Source organism: Stegostoma tigrinum, chromosome 27, assembly GCF_030684315.1.
Source record: "Stegostoma tigrinum isolate sSteTig4 chromosome 27, sSteTig4.hap1, whole genome shotgun sequence".
Classification (NCBI taxonomy): Eukaryota; Metazoa; Chordata; class Chondrichthyes; order Orectolobiformes; family Stegostomatidae; genus Stegostoma; species Stegostoma tigrinum.
In genome coordinates, this window is record NC_081380.1 from 38180949 (window position 1) to 38202130 (window position 21182).

The 21182-nt window shown below is 40.5% G+C and overlaps 2 protein-coding genes across 5 annotated transcripts in view; one reads left to right on the forward strand and one right to left on the reverse strand.

The window, feature by feature from the left end:
- The window catches only part of nf1a (neurofibromin 1a), a 313607-nt gene that overhangs the window by 184428 nt on the left and 107997 nt on the right, over positions 1-21182 (forward strand). The gene's annotated exons all lie outside the window — the stretch shown is intronic.
- Positions 7387-10806, reverse strand: omgb (oligodendrocyte myelin glycoprotein b). The gene is made up of 2 exons (XM_048556851.2): positions 10661-10806; positions 7387-9667 (listed from the first exon to the last, which is right to left on the reverse strand). Exon 2 carries the CDS (start codon positions 9658-9660, stop codon positions 8125-8127), a length of 1536 nt encoding a protein of 511 aa, XP_048412808.1. The 5' UTR covers positions 9661-9667; positions 10661-10806; the 3' UTR covers positions 7387-8124.

The window sequence follows — 21182 nt, forward strand, 5'->3', positions numbered from 1 at the left end:
GCCTTTTAATATGATATCATCAGACAGCTATGACATTGTTCATAAATGTGTTGCCAGATCAACGCAGCCTTTGGTGCTGAAAAAATCTTGATGTGGAAGTCCCTGTTTTGCCTTGTCTACTAAGCGTTGAATTCATGTTATTCCCGCTGCAGAATCTTAACTGCTCCATCTGGTAGAATTAGTGATTAGCACATGACAGCAAAGCAGGCCCTTTTTAGTTTGTGGTGAGGAACGCTGCACACCATTACTTCAGTTGGGCCTCTGGCCATTGGAGCCTTCTGTGTTTGAGGTTTTTATTGTTCCTTTTCTACCTGTCCACCTTTAGCTGTTCCTATTTTCTGCTTATCAGGTTAGCTGACTTTTAAATTTCTTCAGTTCTTTAGTCCACATTTCTTTAGCAAATTGCTAACATTAATACTGTCATTCAATCCCTTGTTGACCATCACACAAACGGTTCATATAGTGTCTGTTTATTTTCCAGTGTTTGTGGCATTTTTATCTGCTTGGCATGTTTTGTTTCAAATGCTACCCACCATTGTTGCTGTCTTGAAGGGCAAAATCACGCATTGACTGTTTGTTTTACCTGACCACCTGCATATATTCAGCTTTTCCTTTTTTTGTTTTCAGATTTCCAATGCTGGTGATATTTTTTTCTTTTAAAATTGGACTGGCAAATTTATTGGATAAACTGGCATGTCTGCTGGATAAGCACGTGCCTCAGTCATTTTGTCCTTAATGAGTATCACTTTATAATCCCCTTCAAAGCTTTTAGAATTGAACTGTTTGATTGCATTCAAGTTTTGCAGCACAAGTGATGTTGGATGATGTAGCTATTCTCCAAGGAAAAATAAATCCGCATTGTGGTTGTATTGGCATGTATGTTTGAAACATGTAATTAATTCTGTACTATCATCAGCTTGTACGTAAAGAATTTTCTGTAGATTGCACTTCAAGACAAATGTATTTAAATGAGAAACTGTTATAGCTCAATCTCAATGTCAAGAGACATTGATCGAATATTTGCTTATTTGGGTTGAACAGTGCAGCCAATGATAGTTTTAATCTGATTGTAATCTTGATGTTGTTCTTCAGCATGTAGTTGGAATTCCTCCTTGCATACTGCACAATAGAGATGGAATTTGACATCATGCAAGGTGCTTTATGTATTTGCGGTCACCTCTAACCAAATTGACAGGGGTATTCTCGTTCTTAGATTCTGTTTTCTTGTTAAGATGTACGTATTGGATTTTGTTGAACTTAGCACTTTTCCAATGCCTTTAAGGGGAAAAAAGATAAGTTGGGCATACATAGTAATGTACACAACCTTGGACTGTCCAAAATACTTCACAACTATGAAATACTATTGGAATGTTGAGAAATAGCTTTCAAATCCAGTATTTCATTGACTATAAGACTTGTTTTTACAGTTGGGAATAATGTCTTGAATCTATCATCCTATATGCAATTCGATTCACTGATTTCCATTCAAACCAGTATTTTATGCCCTTTGTGTCTACATGACACAAATCTTTATAGAATTTGTCGGTCATTTAGATGTAAACTTAGAACTGTGTACTATGGTGATTTTTGGTTTTAAAAGAAACGCTCATTCACTTGCTAGTATTTGGGTAGATTGCCAGATTTGAAATGTTCTATTTGACGAGCATGGATTGTCCAGCCTGCCACCTCTGATCCCTGTTGCTAGCTCCTTTTTCAGGATTTGAATGTTTCTTTTTGGATGCAATGAATGTTCTATACTGCTGGATCTGACCTCTGCCACAATAGAAAATAAAAATGTACATTTAAAAAATACTAATTTCACAATCACAAGACATGTCGAAGTAGTGCTGGTGAAATATGACACTCAATTTGTTCACAGCAATCTTTTTCATGGCAATCTGATAACCAGAGAAGATTTGACCTTTAAGAGGTTTGCATTGCCTTGAACACGAGGGAAAAACTCATTTGTTACTCTTAAATATAGTGCCATGGAATCTGTCTGTTGAGAGGAAAACTGCTTTGCCTTTCAACTGAAAGATTGCCCCCATGACGTACATGAGTAGTTTACAGGCCTTTGCTGCCAAACGTGGGCTTCCTTTGTCACAACACATTTATTGCAGTGATATTAGATTTTTGTAGCCATTTCCAATTAAACTCAGTGCAGGAACTGGAATGCTTGCTAAATCCCTCCTCATTTTATTTCCCCTCCCACCTACAGCACGTACCTTTTTACCCAAGGGTCCTAACTAAAATATTTAATGTTTCACAGGAAATTTCAAAGCTTCCAAAACCCAGTTAGTTCGGAATAGGTGAAGTTTTTCAAAAACAGCTGTATTGAGCCTTTCAAGTTGTAAATTTGTTGGCACATGGACTTGACTTAATTAAGTGCGCTTTCCAAGTATCATATTGTTAATTTATTGGCATCACTTAAGTTGGGTGCTGCACATTTGAAACATGGGGATTTAACTGTAGGTGAGCTGCATTGTGAGCTCAACCAATAAATTGGTTGTCGGTGTAATTCTTAACATTTTTAGGACTGTTTGTTGAAACACTGTCCAATCCGAGAAACAGGTGTAACATTGGCCACAACATGGAGTTTTGCAAGGGTGAACTCGTTGAGCATGGCCGTGTTCTGCCTGCTGCAAACAGCCAAAGTGCTAGTCATCGGCCATATTCCCAATGTAGCCACAATCTCAGCATTGAAAATCATGCACATTATTCATTTACATGTGTTTTTGGTTTGCCAGCCACTTCTTGTTAGTGGATAATATGCCCAGGCACTGTGCTTTTTCCTAATGAACAAGAACTTGGGGAACGTGGGTGGCTCAGTGGTTAGCAGTGTTGTCCATCTGCACCAGGAGTCCAGGTTTGATGCCAGCCTTGGGTTACTGTCTGTGTGCAGCTTGCACATTCTAACCACGTCTGCAAGGTTTTTCACTGGGTGCTCCAGTTTCCTCCCATAGTCCAAAGATGTGCAATTTAGGTGGATTGTCCTATAGTATCCAGAGATGTATAGGCTAGATGGATTAGCCGTGGTAAATACTGGGTAACAGGATAGAGTGGGAGCCTGGGTCTCACTGAGATACTGTTCAGAGATTTGGTGCAGACTTACTGGGCCAAATGGCCTCTTACTGCACTGTATTCATTCTGTGATTCTAAACCTTTGGGGGCAAGCAGTGCAATTAGTTCAAGGTTACTGAATTTTGAAATATACTGACTACTTGCGATTCTGACTGCCTCAATATGAAGGAACCATCCAGGACTTGTAATTTTCTATCTCAAGGCTCAAGTGAAAACAATATACATAAAAGAATGCAAAACAATAATCTATTGCTGCTCAATCAATTTTGATTAAATTGAAGTTGATCGACAACTTCCCACCAACCCAAGTTAGAAGCATCAATTCAAAAACTTGAGATTGAAGTTGTTATCCACTCTGGTACTTTGGTTGTGCACAAAGCAGCTTGACATTGTGAACTTGGGTATTGCCCAGAAAAGAGACATGCTGTCTAAGTAATTTTCCCTTGGACTCATCAGGATAGATGCATGAATTCCAAATTATGAAGAGACTGAGGAGTTAGACTGCCTTTGTTTGCTTGTGAATTCTAATCCAAACATTGCCATGAAAACGACACTGGACACTAGTACCCTGTTTTGTTGTTCACTTGAAAAAATTGCAGTGCCTGGCCATATTATCCACGAACAGGAAGCTACTGTCAAAACAAATGCATAATTTATCGAGTAATGTGTATCATTTCCGGTGTTGACATTGCGCTTGCTACATTGACCGTATTCCCAATGACTTGTCCAATGGTTGTTTGCCACAGGCAAAGCATTGACCATGCGCAATGAGCACAGGTTTGCAAAGGTCAGAATGTTGTGGCCAACGTTACATGTGATTCTGTGAATTGTGACAGTGTTTCAACAAACAATCCCAACAACGTTAGGAATTATACTGGCAACCAATTTATTGATTGAACTCTCACAGTAGCTAACGTCGTCCATCACAGGTCCCTGTCCTCTGTGAACAGAATATATACAGATGTTGCACGTTTTTCATTAAACAAAAGCAAAGGAGTGGGGAGAGGCTCGTAGTGAAACCAATTCCCAGTGCATTCCCCAGAGCCAAAGTCTTGACAAATCAGTCCACTTGCTATCTGAGCAGGCCGTTTTTGTTCATGCAATATAAATTGTTATTCCCCTTGAAATTTGATATTCTTTCATTGTCTGGATGAAGGTGAGATGAAAAGTTTTGATAACATATCTTCAGGAGCATGCAGTATAGATAAGCTGTCTTAGTTTGACTGCAAAGTTTGAATGTACTAGTCTATAGGGTGTAGAGTGGAGGTATGAAGTTCATCTCTACTGTTAGAAGGATGAATTCTGAGAAGATTTGATAAGCTGAGACCCCTCAAAATTGTTTTGTGTGTAATTCTGGTCTCCCTTCTATAGGAAGAATTTGTGAAACTTGAAAAAGTTCAGAAAAGATTTACGAGGATGTTGCCAACGTTCGAGGGTTTGAGCTAAAGAGAAAGATTGAATGGGCTGGGGCTATTTTCCCTGGAATGTTGGATACTGAGGGATGAACTTAGAGGTTAATAAAATCATGACCGGACAAGGTCTTTTCCCTGGGGTGAGGGAGTTCCAAAATAAAGGGTAGAGGTTTAACTTGGAGGGGAATGATTTAAAAGAGACATAAGGGGCAACTTTTGCACGGAGGGGTGGTATGTGTCCAAAATGAGCTGCCAGAAGAAGTGGTGGAGGCTGGTACAATTGCAGCATTGAAAAGGCAGCTGGAAGGGTATATATGAATGGGAAGGGTTTAGAGGTAGATGTGGGAAATGGGATTGGAATTATACAGGAACAAAAACAAAGTTGCTGAAGAAGCACAGCAGGTCTTGCAGCATCTGTGAAGTTAAAAACACTTAACATTTCAGGCCCATTGACCCTTAGAACTGAGGAAGTGTTTTGACGAAGGGCCGTTGGACCCAAAATGTTAACTGTTTGATTTTGTTCCTGATTTGCACCAACCGCAGTTCTTTCGGTTTTTATTTAGAATTATATAGGATAGCTGGTTGGCATGGACAGCTTGGTCTGTTTCCATGCTGTTTATCTGTATGGCTGTAACTCTAACAATGATGCCTTGTAAGGGTCTTTTTAAGACAAAAAAGTCATTAAATAGTCCAGTGAATTAAAATCCAGAAGTACATTTTTACAGTGTGGTAGAACCTGGTGAAGATTGGCAAAATAAGCTCAGAGTTCAGGAGTCAGCAATACCTGGAATAGGTTGTTGGCAAAGGAGCTTGGACTCTGGGATAATAAATTTATTAAGCCACATATGAATTATGCAATAGGACAGCAGAAAGGTTTAATTTTTTTTGGAATAGATGTTCCAAATATCTAACTTTGCCAGCACAGTCCTCTGAGTACAGTTGTGTTGTTGCAGTATAGCTTTTTTTTTCCTGCAGAAGAATTGCAGTGACCCATTCACAGTAAAATGCTCACTAGCTGTCAAGATCAGAATTGGAGCATTGTGATTCACTGTTCTTCAGGGATTCTTTTCAACCTTTTCATAGTTGTGCCCAACTTAAGAGACGTAAGGATGGAAATTCCCAAATTGTGTAAGAAAGGTAGGTTAGAGAGCCACACGAGGGGTTTGTGGGTCTACGTGGTAATTGAGCCAGCATTTTGAAAATATGAAGGAACGGATAGTAAAATGTTCATGAATATTCAGTTTTCTGGATTACATTTAGTTTAGTACAAACCATTATCTCCAGATGTTAAATGGATTACGTTGGAGTTTATGGTGGATTAAGTTGACATGGTTTCTGGAATTCTGGTTTCTTCCTCTTTGCCTTTGTATGCTCATGCAAACTTGAATGAATTTTTAAAATCTAACTACTGGTAGAAATTTAAAAAGTTTAAATATGCTTCATGATGTGACTCAATCTCAATTTCAACTTCCAAGCCCTTCATTGTCTTTTTTTTTACAACAAACTTTACTTGAGGACATGGTAAATTAGTGCATCTATATTGCAAGAGTTTGGTCTCATTGCTAGCTTTGCTTTCCAAATAACTAGTGCATTTGAACTGTGATGATTAAAAACCAAGGTGAAACAAAGGATCCTTTTTCATTTTAAATTAGTTGTTGATTGTCTTCCATATCAGGCATGTTATGATGCCTTGTGTAATGGAAACTGCATTCACTGAGGAGAGGGCTAGGGAAGTTAGTCATGAGGGAGCACGATAACACTCATTTGTATCTGCCGACACACAAAAATGAAGTGTGAAGGTGCTTCAGGTTGACAGTATTTGATGTGCTAGTTGAGAGCACAAAATATAAGATAAAGGATTGGTTGAAACTTAGCACTTTGTCATCTTTTGGAAAAAGTCTTTTAAATCACAATGTCAATCTAAAAGTTTCTTTGGTACATAGGCAGTTTGGCCATTGAGCCCCTCAAGCCCATTCCACCATTCGTTTGAGATCACGGTTGATCTATGGCCTAACATCGTACACCAGCCTTGGACCCATATTCCTTAATACCTTTGCTTAACAGAAATTTATCTATCTTGCACTTAAAATTGACAGCTGATACATGCCTTTTGTGTGTCAAAATGCTTCTTAACATCTTTGCTGAGTGGCTTGTCCATAAGTCTTTGACTATGTCCCCAGTTCTAGGATCCCCAACCAATGGAAATAGTTTATCTACCCTGTCTTTTCATGTTAACATCATGAAGACGTCAATCAGATCACCCTAAGATACGATGCTCAGATCTGCTCATCGTCCTCCAAGTGGGGACCAACTAAGATTTTATACAACTGCAGCATAGCTACTGCATCCCTGTACTCCAATCCTCTGGATACAAAGGCCAGCATTCCATTAGCTTTCTTGATTGTTTTCTGTACCATTTTCTGACATTTTAAATACCTGTGCACCTGAACCTCCAAGCTGTTTGGACATCCACTGTATTTAACTTCATACTGTCTAGAAAGTATTCCAACCTATCCTTTTCCATCCAAAATGGATAGCATCATACTTGCCAATGTTGAACTCCACCTGCCACTGTTTAGTCCAATCACTTAGTTTGTCAATAACCGTTTATAATTTTATGCTACCATCTGCATTGTCTACACTGCTGCCAAACTGTGTCATCAGCAAATTTGGATATATGACCCTTTCTATGCCAAGTTGTTGTTAAATAAATTGAAGCCCTCATACAGATCCTTGTGGACCATGGAAGGGCACATCTTGCCAATAAACCATGAGAATAATTTAAAACAGGTATTTTCATGGCTGCTTTTGTTGTGTTTGCAAGACTTCACATTTTATTTGAGGTTTAGTTACATTACATTAAAATTACTTATCAAATAATTTAGTGGTTGCATGCATCCACATACCAGGAAAAAAGATGCTCAAACTTTCATATTACAAATAGAGTAGATAGTTAGACATTTCAGGTAACAGAAATGCTTTAGTTGTAAAATTACGAAACTTTTCAGATGTTTGTTTTTGCAGAAAAAAAGTTTGAATTCTGAATGTATATCACAATTGCTTTATGCTTAAATAAAAATATTCGAAAGATGGTGGATAAGTGGAGTTCGTATGCTAAGCTTTTAGTAAGGGTCCTTTCTCCTGTTTGGCGCTGGGCCAACTCATAATAGAGGTTTATTTTCTCCTCACGTTTCCTTGTTGGTAGTCACCTATTGGGTGCTATGCATCTGGCAGTGTCAGCCCCTGCTGCTGTTCCAGGCGGCTGTTTATCATATTAGTCTTGACCTTAAATGTTTTCAAAAACTATGCTGGTGGGGCTGGGAGAGGTAATCATTGGTAACTCGCATCTGTATTTATTAGTGTGCACTTTCCAGCAAGAGTTAACAAATTGTGAGGACTGGGGTATTTAAATTGGCATTTTAAAATCGTTCTTCCATCTTTTCTGGCCGTGGGACAAAGCAGACCTGGCTGAATGAGATTGGTGGATCAAAAGACCGAAGATCAGATTTGTTCTATGTGGTCCGTAAGCCTTCAGAGCAGTATTTGGTGCTTAATTTCTTGAAAGAAAATACCAACTACCTGATTCATTGGCCAAAGATGGTGTCAATAACTGTTTCCCTTATTTAGATATCTAAATGGCCAGTGCTGCTAGCATGGGAAAAGCTATGATGTAGAGTGATATTCCTGTGCATTCATGTGCTTTTGAGTTTGTGCTTTGTGCCGTTGTTCCATAATGCTTCGTGATATTTGTAGTTGCAGTGATTCCATTGACCTTGGGTGAGGTCAGATTGGTTGGATTAGTCTTAATGGTACTGGAAATACTCCTCATTGCAGCCTGAGAAGTGGTTGTGTTGACAGTACTTGGCTCCAAATGTGTTGAGTATGTAACTGATGCAGTTGGTCCGTGACTTGCAGTGGGCATTGGCTCAAAGGTTGACACAGCCATTGAGCCATCAATCTGGCTGTTCACTGTTCCATTTCTGTCAGCCATTGTGATGAACATGGTTGAAATGGTGCTGTTGGAGGTAAATTCAGGTGCCGTAATGAGCATTGAGGATGATGGAAGTGTATCCATTGTATTTGTGACAATAGGTGTAATGCTGGAACTTTCAGTGCTACCTCTTGTTTGAATAGAAATAGTTTGGGTTGTTTTTTCCAAAACATGTTCATTAACGGAGCTTTGTGCAGGTGAATTCAAATTAGCATTTCTGATTAATTCTAGAAAGGATGAAGTTCCAGTTCCTTGATTCACTAAAGATTGGAATGTTTTTGCCTCACTCCCCTCAGACACAGTAGTTGGAATTGTTCTGATTTCAGTCTGTTCACGAGTAAAACCTGGAGTATGAATTACTTGTGTTATGTTGCTTGGTTCAAAGGTGATGGTTGCTTTCTGAGTAGATTCTGTTTCTTCCATGCATGGAACTCCAAGCACAGTTGCTGCCACCCTTTTTGTCCAGGTCAGTAGATAGGAAATACTATCCAGATTGTTACATTCCCACGAGTTTCCATATAGGGTTATCAACTGCAAGCCAGTGAGCAGATCAAAAGTTCCATTTGGAATAAACGTGAAACTGTTGTTGTTCAAATATAGTTTTGAAAGTCCTTTTTGACGAAAAGTGTCAGGTAGTATATTCTGCAAGTTATTGTGAGATAAATCTAAAGTCTCCAAGTTATAAGGTGTATTGGTGGGGACTGTCCAGAATCTATTCCCACTGAAGTTGAGGAATTTGAGATTAATTAATGTGTTGTTAATCAGAAAAGCCCTTTCAATCAGGTTGTCAGACAAATCCAGTATTTTCAGGTTCCACTGGGTGACAGTGTCTTCCTTCTCAAGTACTTTGATGCGATTATTAGCAGCATAGATTTCCCAAAGTGCCCGTGGAAACTCGGTTGGCATATGAGTGAGCAGATTGTTTGATATGTCGAGGAGCCTCAGGTTGGTGAAATTGGTCAGCTGATTGCTGAGATCTTTAATGCCATTGTGCGAAATATTTAGGTGTACAACATTGTCTTGGATGTTCTCTGGGAGTTCTGTTAAACCTTGGTCTGAGCAGTCTACATACCTGTCATTTTGTGTGCATGAACACTTGGCAGGGCAGGTTGTTGCAGCTGAGGGTAGGATGGACAAAAGGGCCAAGATATAACCGGAGAACTTGAAGTAGTCCATTGTTGTCCTATAAAGAAGATAATTGCACATTGGTTTGTTTGCCCATGCCAACACACAGTGTTTATTTAAAAGGAAAATATATTGCTGTTTTCTCCATTCCATGCTGTGTTATTGGTATGAGCAGGTGGATGAATCCAATGCACTCAGAACAGATTATGGGATAATTAAAGCAACAGGTTTACTTGCCCCTTTCCCACAAAATGGGTCCTTCTGATAAAATACCTGACTTCAACTCAAATGGGGCTGTACAATGAAATGTCGTCTTTGATAAGATAATTGCAGAGAGTGTCTTGAGTACATGCCTCGCATTCTAACACTTGCATGGCACAGTTCCAGGATGGTATTGGAAAGGGTTTCATGTTTGAATTTGTATAGTAATCCAGATGTCTGAATGCTCCATTATTGTTGCCTGTGAAACAACAACTAGATGCACAAATGCTCTGGAATGAATAAATCAACAAACGGTGTTGCAGCAAAAGATTTCTGTCAATTTGGTGTGGTTCTTTTGTGATTTCTTTTTTCCCCCTTAGAATTCAGCCACAATCAGGTATACTTGATGAATAAATTATTGATTTTTGGTAATATTTTCATTACTATAACTTTCCTATTAGTTAAAACTATGGATTTTTAGTGTAGACAACTATTATTGTAGCATTCATTATGACCCCAAATGCTTCATGCAATTAAATATTCATCCTTCACTAAACTGTTTGTTTAATGCGTTTGATTAAAACTCCATTTTTAAACTTTTTTATAAGAAAAAAGACCATACATTTGTTCTGCAATTAAAGAAAAATACTAGAAGAGATTGTCATTCCTTCATGAACAGCAGAATTATGGCTCCTGCCTTGGATTTTTTTTAATGGCAAAACACAGCATAAAAGTCTGATTTAGCTGGTCTCGACAAATTTGTTTCTGCCTGCAGTCTCCCAGGGAATGGTGCAAGTGGAAAAAAAATGTCAAAAAAATCAAAATCCCGTAGAACAATTAGTGGACTTACCACGGCAATCCTTTGCGAAGAGAATCTTTACTGCTGAAGTGTTCTTGGTGCAGATGTTCAAATTCTGGATAGATGCTTTACAGAGGAGCTATTTATACCCACTCCGAAAAGACGCAGGGATCTTTAGTGCAAGCACCATGCTCTGTTCTGAGTATAATCTAAATTACGTGTTATTAACAATATGACCTCATTTCGGCACCACCTCCCTCGTGAGAGTACGGCACAGAAATTTAATTTATTACTTCAATGGTACTACATAAGTGACAGACTGTCAGGGTGATATATACCCATTGTTTGTGCAACATTGAAAAATGTATTAATATGTCTTGCACATTGTGTTGTAATAGGGGATGTTGGTCTTGTGTAAAATTAGAACCATTGCCTTGCATTTTTTTGGAAGAATTCATTGGGTAATGGAATTTAATACCTAAAATAGTAATGTTGAAAGAAAAGTCTAGAATATCATGTTATGGAATTTGATTTTAATCATCAAAACGTACAACTCAGGGCTCCAGTGAAATTGCATTGGCATTTTTGTCATGTTAAGGTTATTCCAGGAAATTTATAATTAGTCTACTCGAAATTAGGTTGAATATATTGCTGACATTTCACCAATTTTCCTTAATAAATGCATGTTGCTTTCCCTGACAGTTAAAAGTATGTGAGCAGAAGTGGCTACTGCCAGTTTCTTCACCATATTCTTGAAACTCCGCTTTTGAATCACTCCAGCAAGATGACCAAGAAATATTTTTTTAAAAAATGGCCTGTTGTCTTATTCTCTCCACTGATCTTGGGTTTTTCAATTTGTGAAAAAAATCTCGATTGCCATTTTCAAATCCCTCCCTGGCCTCGGTTTGCCCCATTTCCAATGTGCTCTCGCCCTGAAACTTTCATAGGCTTCTGTGCTCTTGCCCGTCCCCAATTCATTCTATTCTGCTAATAGCAGTTGTTCAGCTACCTGGGTCCTAGGCTTTGGTATTCATTGCCTCAAGCTCACTGTCTCTGTGATGCCCTCCCCTTTTAAACCACCACTTAAAAATGAACACCCATTCTGACGTCTCCTTATGTAGCACTGTACCACATTATTCTTGAGCAGTGCTTTGAGATATCTTGCTACTTGAAGTAATATATGATTGCTGATAGTTAATTATTAATTGACTTGTATTTTGCTTTGTTATTCTTTGTTGAATTGTTGAGTATCCTATAACATTCTCCGTGGTTTAAGATGTTAATGCTGTCCTTCAGTCAATGTGGCACACCCTTGAGTCATACTACAGTTTCACTGAAATGCACTGTACCTTCATTTGATCTTTATTGTCCACTGACAGGAAATTGTGTTTCCCCACTCAAAATGCTTTGGGAAATCACAATTGCAAACTAAATATCTCCACAAATTATTTTGCTCTGTATTCGTACAAGGGATGGTGCTGTTCATCTCTGACAAATTCTTGCGCAAATTGTCCTCAAAGATAGAGTTCAGGTCCCACCTGAGAGAATTCAGTAGACAATTTAACAAGTCATCAGTACTTGCATTAAGTGCCAAATATTTATGAAAAATTTGTATTATCCAAAAAAAAACAGAATTCTCCTGCCCCTGCCAATTCTTATCCCTTTAACTAGAGCACATAAAATGTACAAACATTATCTTTTTGCTGATATTTATACTAGATCTTTGTTTCGTAGATGTGTGCATTGCTGAGAAGGTTAATATTTGTTGTCCATCCCTACTTGCCCTTTAATTGGATACTAAGCTATTTGAGGGGGCACTGAAAATGTCATTCACATTTCCGTGGGTGCAGAGTCAAGTGTTGATCAGGTCAATTAAGGATGGCAACTTCTTTTTCTTAAAGCACAGGAGTGAAGCAAATGGGTTTTCAACAAAGTTTTCAATGGTTTTCTGGTCACTGCCACTGAAAGTTGCTTTTCAGAAAATTCCGATGAATTAATTGAAGTTGAACTCCACTGGGTGTTGTGCTGGGTTTCAAGTTTGTGATCTCGGTATTTTACCCTGTGCTGCTGGACTACCTGTTAAGTGGCATTGCCACTACCCACTCCTTCCCCCTATTGGTGCTGTGCTTTGTGCACATCAGCTGCTGAAAATGTCTGAACAACAACTTTGAAAGGTGTCCTTAGTAACTATAAAGTGCTTTGAATGTTGCAAATAGAAAGAAAGTTCTTTTGATATTCTTGGTTGTGTATTTTGTGTTTATTTTAATCCATTGCTAGTGACAAACTGGTGAGGATTGAGAGGCAAAATCTGGAATTTTATTCATTGAATATTTTCCCACAAAATCGTCAAATCCAATTGAATACTTGTTCATTTCTGTTTTTAATCTGTTGTCTTATTTTTAGTTGATGATTAAGATAAAGAGTGGAGATTAATGTCTGCTGAGAGAAATCTGTCATGTGGAAGTGCAGTCCTGAGTATGGAAATACCTGCTTATAAACAGTGATGAATAATAAACATCAAAGGAAAAGGTCCTTTTTATTTCAAATCCAAGAGATCTTGTATGCATTTATTGCATGTTGTTTGGTTGAGACAATAGCACGTTATAAACCCAGGTCTTGTTCGAGGGAATATATCTGCAAAATCCCTTCTAACCCCATTTCTCAGTGAGTGAACTTGGGGTCAGTGTGATCTCCTGGATTGATTTAATAATTCACGTGGTACCCAACTTTCGCAAGAAGAGAGTGACCTCTGCTGCAGTCAAAATCATGTTCAGTGCTCAGTCGCAGAACTTCAACAAATTGATGTCAATTGCCTGAGCTGGCAGTCTGTTGCAGAATTCCATTATGGTGTGAATACAATGCAAGGTGTAAAATGCATTCATTGTTAGCTTATAAACCACACCAAATATAATTAACTCCAATAAACTACGAGTACTGGAATAAATCCAAATTTCAGCTCTTTGCACAAGTTCCTCTGCTCTAGTTTAGCATTACCATGAAAGCAGCAGGCGTTGGAAAAATACAGTGGCATTTGAGAAGTGTGGCAATGCAACACAGTGCAGGCTGAACAGAAATGACCCGTACTTACAACAGCTTGCATTTTTAATTGTTAAGTGGTTTAAAAATGCATGTTTTTTTTTAAAAAAAGACTTTTTATTTCAAACTCCAGTTACGAACCGAATGGGTGTTCAGAATTTCTCGATCAGCGAGAATCATCTTAATACTACTGTTTTCCCAATATCCATTAGGTGTTATTCAGTTCTTTGGAAGGCATTGCTTCTTTTCCCAGACCATAATGGAATTCTGGGACAGACTGCCAGCTTGTGCAATTGACATCAATTTGCTGAAGTTCTGCGACTGAGCACTGAACATGATTTTAGCTGCAGCAGAGGTCACTCACTTCTTAAACTGAGTAGAACAGTTGGGACTTTATGATATGGTTGTATAAGCTGTTTGGTGAGCCTGCACTTGGAGTGTGGTGTGTAGTTTTGGTCACCCTCTTAAAGGAAAGACATTGTTAAACTGGAAAGTGTGCAAAGTAGATTTACGAGGATGTTGGCTGGACTGGTAGGGCTGAATTATAGGGAGAGGTTGGCCAGAAATAAATTTCTTGGAATGTAGGAGAATGAGAGGTGACCTTATTGAGTTGTGTAAAATCTGAAGGGCATAGATAGGATGAATGTGTATATCTTTAGCCCAGGGATGGGGAATTGAAAAGTAGTGGGAGTTCTGAGGGAAACTAGAGTTCTGAGGAAGTGTCGCTGGACCCAAAACGTTAACTCTGATTTTATTTTTCTTTTCACAGATGCTGCCAGACCTGCTGAGCTTTTCCAGCAACTTCTGTTTTTGTTCCTGTAAACTAGAGGGCATAAGTTTAAGGTGAGGGGGAAACATTTAAGGTGGACCTGTGGGGCAACTTCTTCACAGAGTGGTGCATACATCGAATTGGTTGCCAGAGAAAGTGGTTGAGGCAGGTACAATAGCAACATTTAAAGAATATTTTGATATGTATTGTGTTTTAGGTAATAAAGCCCAATACTGGCCAACCTCTCCCTATGACTCAGGCCTCCTAGACCTGACAACATCTTTGTACATCATCTTTGCACTGTTTACGGTTTAACAATGTCTTGCCAATAACAGGGTGACCGAAACTGCAAACTGTACTCCAGGTGCAGCCTCACCAATGACTTAGACAACTGTAGCATAAAGTCCCAACTGCTCTACTCATTGCCTTGACTGATGAAGGCTAACATGCTAAATGCCTTCTTCACTGCCGTGTTGACCTGTGATGCCGCTTTCAACGAACTATATGTACTTATACACTCAGGTCCCTCTGTTCCACACCACTTCTCAGGACCTTAACATTTGCTGTATAAGCCCTACCTTGGTTTGACTTTCCAAGCAATCCTTCAAACTTCACTGTATTGAATTGCATTTGTCAGCCTTTAGCCCTCTTCCCCATCTGATCAAGATCACTTTGTAATTTTTGGTAATCTTCCTAGCTATCGACAATACCGCCTAATTTTGTATCATCCACAAACTTATTAATCATGCTTTGCATATTCACATCCAGATGGTTTATGTAAATAACAAAAGTCCCAGGACTGACCCCTGTGACAGATCACTAGTCACAGGCCTCCAGTGCGAAAAAATGATCTTCAACCGTCAACCTGTGCTTGCTATCATCAAGCCAATTTTGAATTCAGTTACTAGCTGTCCCTGGATCCCATCCAACCTAACCTTCATGACTGGCCTGCTGTGTGGGACCTTGTCCATTTAGACAACATCCACAGCCATACCCTCACTTTCCTCTTGGTTACCGCTTCGAAAAACTCTGTAGCAAATTTGTCAAGCATAACTTGCCATGCCCAAATCCATGCTGACTATCCCTGATCAGACACTGAGCATCCAAATGTTGGTTTATTTTGTCCCTCCGTATCCCCTCCAATAACTTGCCTGCCACTGATGTCAGGTTCACTGGCCTGTAGTTCAAGATAAAGTGTGCGGCTGGATGAACACAGCAGGCCAAGCAGCATCCTAGGGGCACAAAAGCTGACGTTTCGGGCCTAGAAGGGTCTAGGCCCGAGATGTCAGCTTTTGTGCCCCTAAGATGCTGCTGGGCCTGCTGTGTTCATCCAGCTCCACACTTTGTTATCTTGGATTCTCCAGCATCTGCAGCTCCCATTACATCTGGCCTGTAGTTCCCTGGTTTGCCTTTGCTACTTTTCTTAAACAATGGAACAACTTTAGCCTCCCTTTGGTCTTTCAGAACTTCACCAGTGGCTAAAGGTGAAGCACAAATATCTGCAAGGGCCTCTGCAATATTTTCCCTCACTTCCACAATGTCCAAGGAAGGACTTGATCAGGCCCAGGGGATTTACCTACCTTAATGTGATGTAACGCTGCAAACACCATCTCTCTGGTAATATGTATGCGGTCCAAAACTTCCCCACTTGTTTCCCTTATTTCCTTAGCATCCATGATTCTCTCTTCAGTAAACACTGAGGAGAAGTAGTCATTAAATATTTACCCCATCTCCTGTGGCTCCACACGCAGCCGGCCATGCTGACCTTTAAGGGGACCTATTCTCTCCTTAGCCACCCTCTTATTCCTAATATAACTAAAGAACCTCTTGGGGTTATCTTTAACCTTATCTGCCAGATCCAATTCATACCCTCTTTTGGCTTTTCTAATTTTCCTGCTAAGCGTGCTCCTACACTTTTTATAGGGAAACTAGGGATTCCCTTGAGTCCAATAACTTAAACCTAAGTATGCCATCTTCTTTTTCCGGACCCTCAACATCCCTCGCCAGCCAGCGACCCCTGAACCTGCCTGCTCTTCCCTTCACCCTAACAGGGAAACACTGTCCCTGGACTCTTGATATCTCACTTTTAAAAGCCTCCCGTTTGCCAGTCGTTCCTTTTCCTTCAAACAGATTTACCCAGTACATCTCTGCCAGATCCTGCTTAATGGCCCCAAAATTGGCCCTGCTCCAGTTGTGGACGTGTCCTATCTCTTTCCAGAAGTGTCAAAACTGAGTGTGTAATGGTCACTGGGCCCAAAATGCTCTCAGACTTGACACTTCAGTTACTTGCCCGACCTTGTTTCCAAAGGGGAGGTTGAGTGTTACATCCTCCTGAATAGAACCCTCCGAGTATTGATTTAAGGTACTTGCTTGGACACTTTCTTTGACAAATTCCATCCCAACTGGGCCTATTACACTCTGGCTGGCCTAGTAAATAGAGGGGAAATTAAAATCTCTAACCAATACTACTGTGTTATTCCTACATGTACCTGCAGTCACTCTACACATCTACTCTTCTAGCACTCGCTGGCTATTTAGGGGTCTCCAGTATACTCCCAACAGAGTGACCATCCCCTCCTTGTTTGAGTTCTGACCATGTGGCCTCATTTGATGACCCACTGAGAATATCCCCTGTAAGCACTGTTGTTCTGTCCTCCGTTATCAAAAGGGCAACACTCCCCTCCCCACTTGCTTGTACTTCTGTATCCCAGAGCTTGGAGCTGCCTGCCCTGCCCTTCTGTCAGCCATGTTTCTATTATGGTAATAATATCCCAGCCCTCTGAGCTAATCCATGTTCTGAGCTCATCTGCCTTAACAGTCAAGCCTCATGCACTGAAATAAATGCACATTAGACCAGAAGTCTTTGCCCTCCCTTTACTGTGCCCCAGCTATGCTGAGTAGCAGATTTGCCCTTGATGACAAATGTATTTTCCCTTGACTTCTCGATGGCCCCTCTCTTATTCAGAGTCCCAACCCCCTGCCAAACTAGCTTAAATCCTCACAGATAATAATAGCAAACCTCCCCGTATTGGATCACCTCCAGTTCAAGTGCAACACATCCCTCTTGTACAGATCACCTGTACTCCAGAAGAGATCCCTATGATCCAAGACTGAAAACGTTGCCCCCTCCACCAGGTGTTCAGCCATGCATTTGTCTGGCCTATCTTTTTTTATCCTCACTCCCAATGCCACCTGCCAGTAATCTGGAAATCACTACCTTTTATGTCCTGCTTTTTAATTTCTGATTTAAGTCTAAATACTCATTTTGCTGGACCACTTCCCTTTGTCAACCTAGTGAAGCTGTTTGTGGATAATTTACAAGTGTATAATCTACTCTTGGTTGACTTCTTTAAATATGCAAGACAAAAATTGGTAACAGATTTTGGGGTCATGCGATGGCATCGAGGTGCTTCAGATGCTTGCAGTTGACGCAGTCCCAGTGTATGAAGTCCAACTGCAGCAGGACTGTCAATGTTACTGGTAAAGGACTTATTGTCTGTTGTGTCAAAAGTAAAATGGTAGATTTTGATTCAAAGCCAAAAGCAGAAATTGAAACTGAGAACCGTGTCTCATGAGACTTTTCATCTCTGTGATTTTGATCTATGCCGCTGACATGATGCAGTTTCCATTGAAGATCACCTCAAGAAGCTTTGTTTATAATTTTGTGGAATTAGTTAGTTACGTCTGTGGATGTGACAGTAATTACAGTGAAGTGATTTTCTTGCGCAGATTGGTATTGCATCTGGCAATAAGTCACTTGAATTTTCTCACACTTTGTGATTGTAGATATTGCACTATTGATCTTACCAGAAGATGATGTGAGGGCTAACGTTTTCCCTTTAATTACCTGATACTTCATAACAGTGTAGTTTTAAAAGGCAGTTGGGTTTGGTGCTGAGGGAGACATGTCGCCAAGCCTCTTTGGCGGATGGGTGGGAGAGAAACTGTTACCATTGAGATGAAGGCCCACATTGCAGATAAACAGCAGTCTTCGGCCCATTCTAGATGTAAAGTGAAAAGTCATGAATGCATGTTGCAGGATAGGGGTTAACTATCCTGTTAATATAGGATTATTATATATAATATATATATATATTTATTTGCCCTTGATGACAAATGTATTTTCCCTTGACTTCTCGATGGCCCCTCTCTTATTCAGAGTCCCACCCCCCTGCCAAACTAGCTTAAATCCTCACAGATAATAATAGCGAACCTCCCCGTAAGTCATGATCAAGACATGGGTATAAGCAGTATCATAGGGACCTTGGCGTGCATAGAGAACATAGAACATAGAACATAGAACAGTACAGCACAGAACAGGCCCTTCAGCCCACAATGTTGTGCCGACCATTGATCCTCATGGATGCACCCTCAAATTTCTGTGACCATATGCATGTCCAGCAGTCTCTTAAATGACCCCAATGACCTTGCTTCCACAACTGCTGCTGGCAACGCATTCCATGCTCTCACAACTCTCTGCGTAAAGAACCTGCCTCTGACATCCCCTCTATACTTTCCACCAACCAGCTTAAAACTATGACCCCTCGTGCTAGCCATTTCTGCCCTGGGAAATAGTCTCTGGCTATCGACTCTATCTATGCCTCTCATTATCTTGTATACCTCAATTAGGTCCCCTCTCCTCCTCCTTTTCTCCAATGAAAAGAGACCGAGCTCAGTCAACCTCTCTTCATAAGATAAGCCCTCCAGTCCAGGCAGCATCCTGGTAAACCTCCTCTGAACCCTCTCCAAAGCATCCACATCTTTCCTATAATAGGGCGCCCAGAACTGGACGCAGTATTCCGAGTGCGGTCTAACCAAAGTTTCATAGAGCTGCAACAAGATCTCACGACTCTTAAACTCAATCCCCCTGTTAATGAAAGCCAAAACACCATATGCTTTCTTAACAACCCTGTCCACTTGGGTGGCCATTTTAAGGGATCTATGTATCTGCACACCAAGATCCCTCTGTTCCTCCACGCTGCCAAGAATCCTATCCTTAATCCTGTACTCAGCTTTCAAATTCGACCTTCCAAAATGCATCACCTCGCATTTATCCAGGTTGAACTCCATCTGCCACCTCTCAGCCCATCTCTGCATTCTGTCAATGTCCCGCTGCAGCCTACAACAGCCCTCTACACTGTCAACGACACCTCCGACCTTTGTGTCGTCTGCAAACTTGCTGACCCATCCTTCAATTCCCTCGTCCAAGTCATTAATAAAAATTACAAACAGTAGAGGCCCAAGGACAGAGCCCTGTGGAACCCCACTCACCACTGACTTCCAGGCAGAATATTTTCCTTCTACTACCACACGCTGTCTTCTGTTGGCCAGCCAATTCTGTATCCAAGCAGCTAAGTTCCCCTGTATCCCATTCCTCCTGACCTTCTGAATGAGCCTTCCATGGGGAACCTTATCAAATGCCTTACTGAAGTCCATATACACCACATCCACAGCTCGACCCTCATCAACCTTACTAGTCACATCCTCAAAAAACTCGATAAGGTTTGTAAGGCATGACCTACCCCTCACAAAGCCGTGTTGACTGTATTTGATCAAGCCATGCTCTTCCAGATGGTCATAAATCTTATCCCTCAGAATCCTTTCTAACACCTTGCAGACGACAGACGTGAGACTTACCGGTCTATAATTGCCGGGGATTTCCCTATTTCCTTTCTTGAAGAGAGGAATTACATTTGCCTCTCTCCAGTCCTCAGGTACGACTCCAGTGGAGAGCGAGGATGCAAAGATCTTCGCAAGTGGCGAAGCAATTGCATTTCTCGCTTCCCAAAGCAGCCGAGGACAAATCTGATCCGGGCCTGGCGACTTGTCAATCTTAATGTTTGACAAAATTTTCAGTACATCAGCTTCCTCTATCTCTATCCATTCCAGCATGCACACCTGCTCTTCAAAGGTTTCATTCACTACACAGTTCGATTCTTTCGTAAAGACAGAAGCAAAAAACTCATTTAGGGCTTCCCCTACCTCCTCAGGCTCCACACACAAGTTCCCTATGCTATCCCTGATCGGCCCTACTCTTTCTTTGACCATTCTCTTATTCCTCACGTAAGTGTAAAATGCCTTTGTGTTTTCCCGGATTCCTTCTGCCAAGCCTTTCTCGTGCCCCCTCCTGGCTCTCCTCAGACCATTTTTGAGCTCCTTCCTTGCCTGCATATACATAGGTCCTTGAGAATAGCAGGACTGGAAGAAAGCATGGTTGAACAAGGCATATTTAACACTTATTAGTCAATTCATTCAATTTGAGAGCAACAAAATTATGATGGATCTTGGTAGAAGAGTGTAGAGATCACAGCTTGACTACTGTGTGCAGTTCTGCTTGACACACTAGTGAGAGGACATTTTGCACAATGAGGGATGCAGAGGACATTCATCAGGCTGTTGTGTGGGCTGGAGCATTTCCACAATGAAGAAATATTAGATTGGGTTTGTTTTCCTTTGATCAGAGAAGATCAAGGGACCTGATGAGGTGTAGAATAGGGTTAAACATTTTCCCGTAATAGATTGGTCAGCACCCAGGGGCATATATTTAAGGCGAGTAAGAACGCGTTCAGAGGGGATTTGAGAAAAAGTTTCAGCCAGAGGACTGGGGCATCTGGAAGTACATGAAATGTTTGTACAGGCAGGAGTCCTCAAAGCAGATAAGAAATGTTTAGATGAGCACTTGAACACTTGCAAGCTTGTTATAAATGGTGTGCAAGGTTTTCTAAAGTAATAATTACTTTGAATTTGCATATGTTCTTCACATTCGCC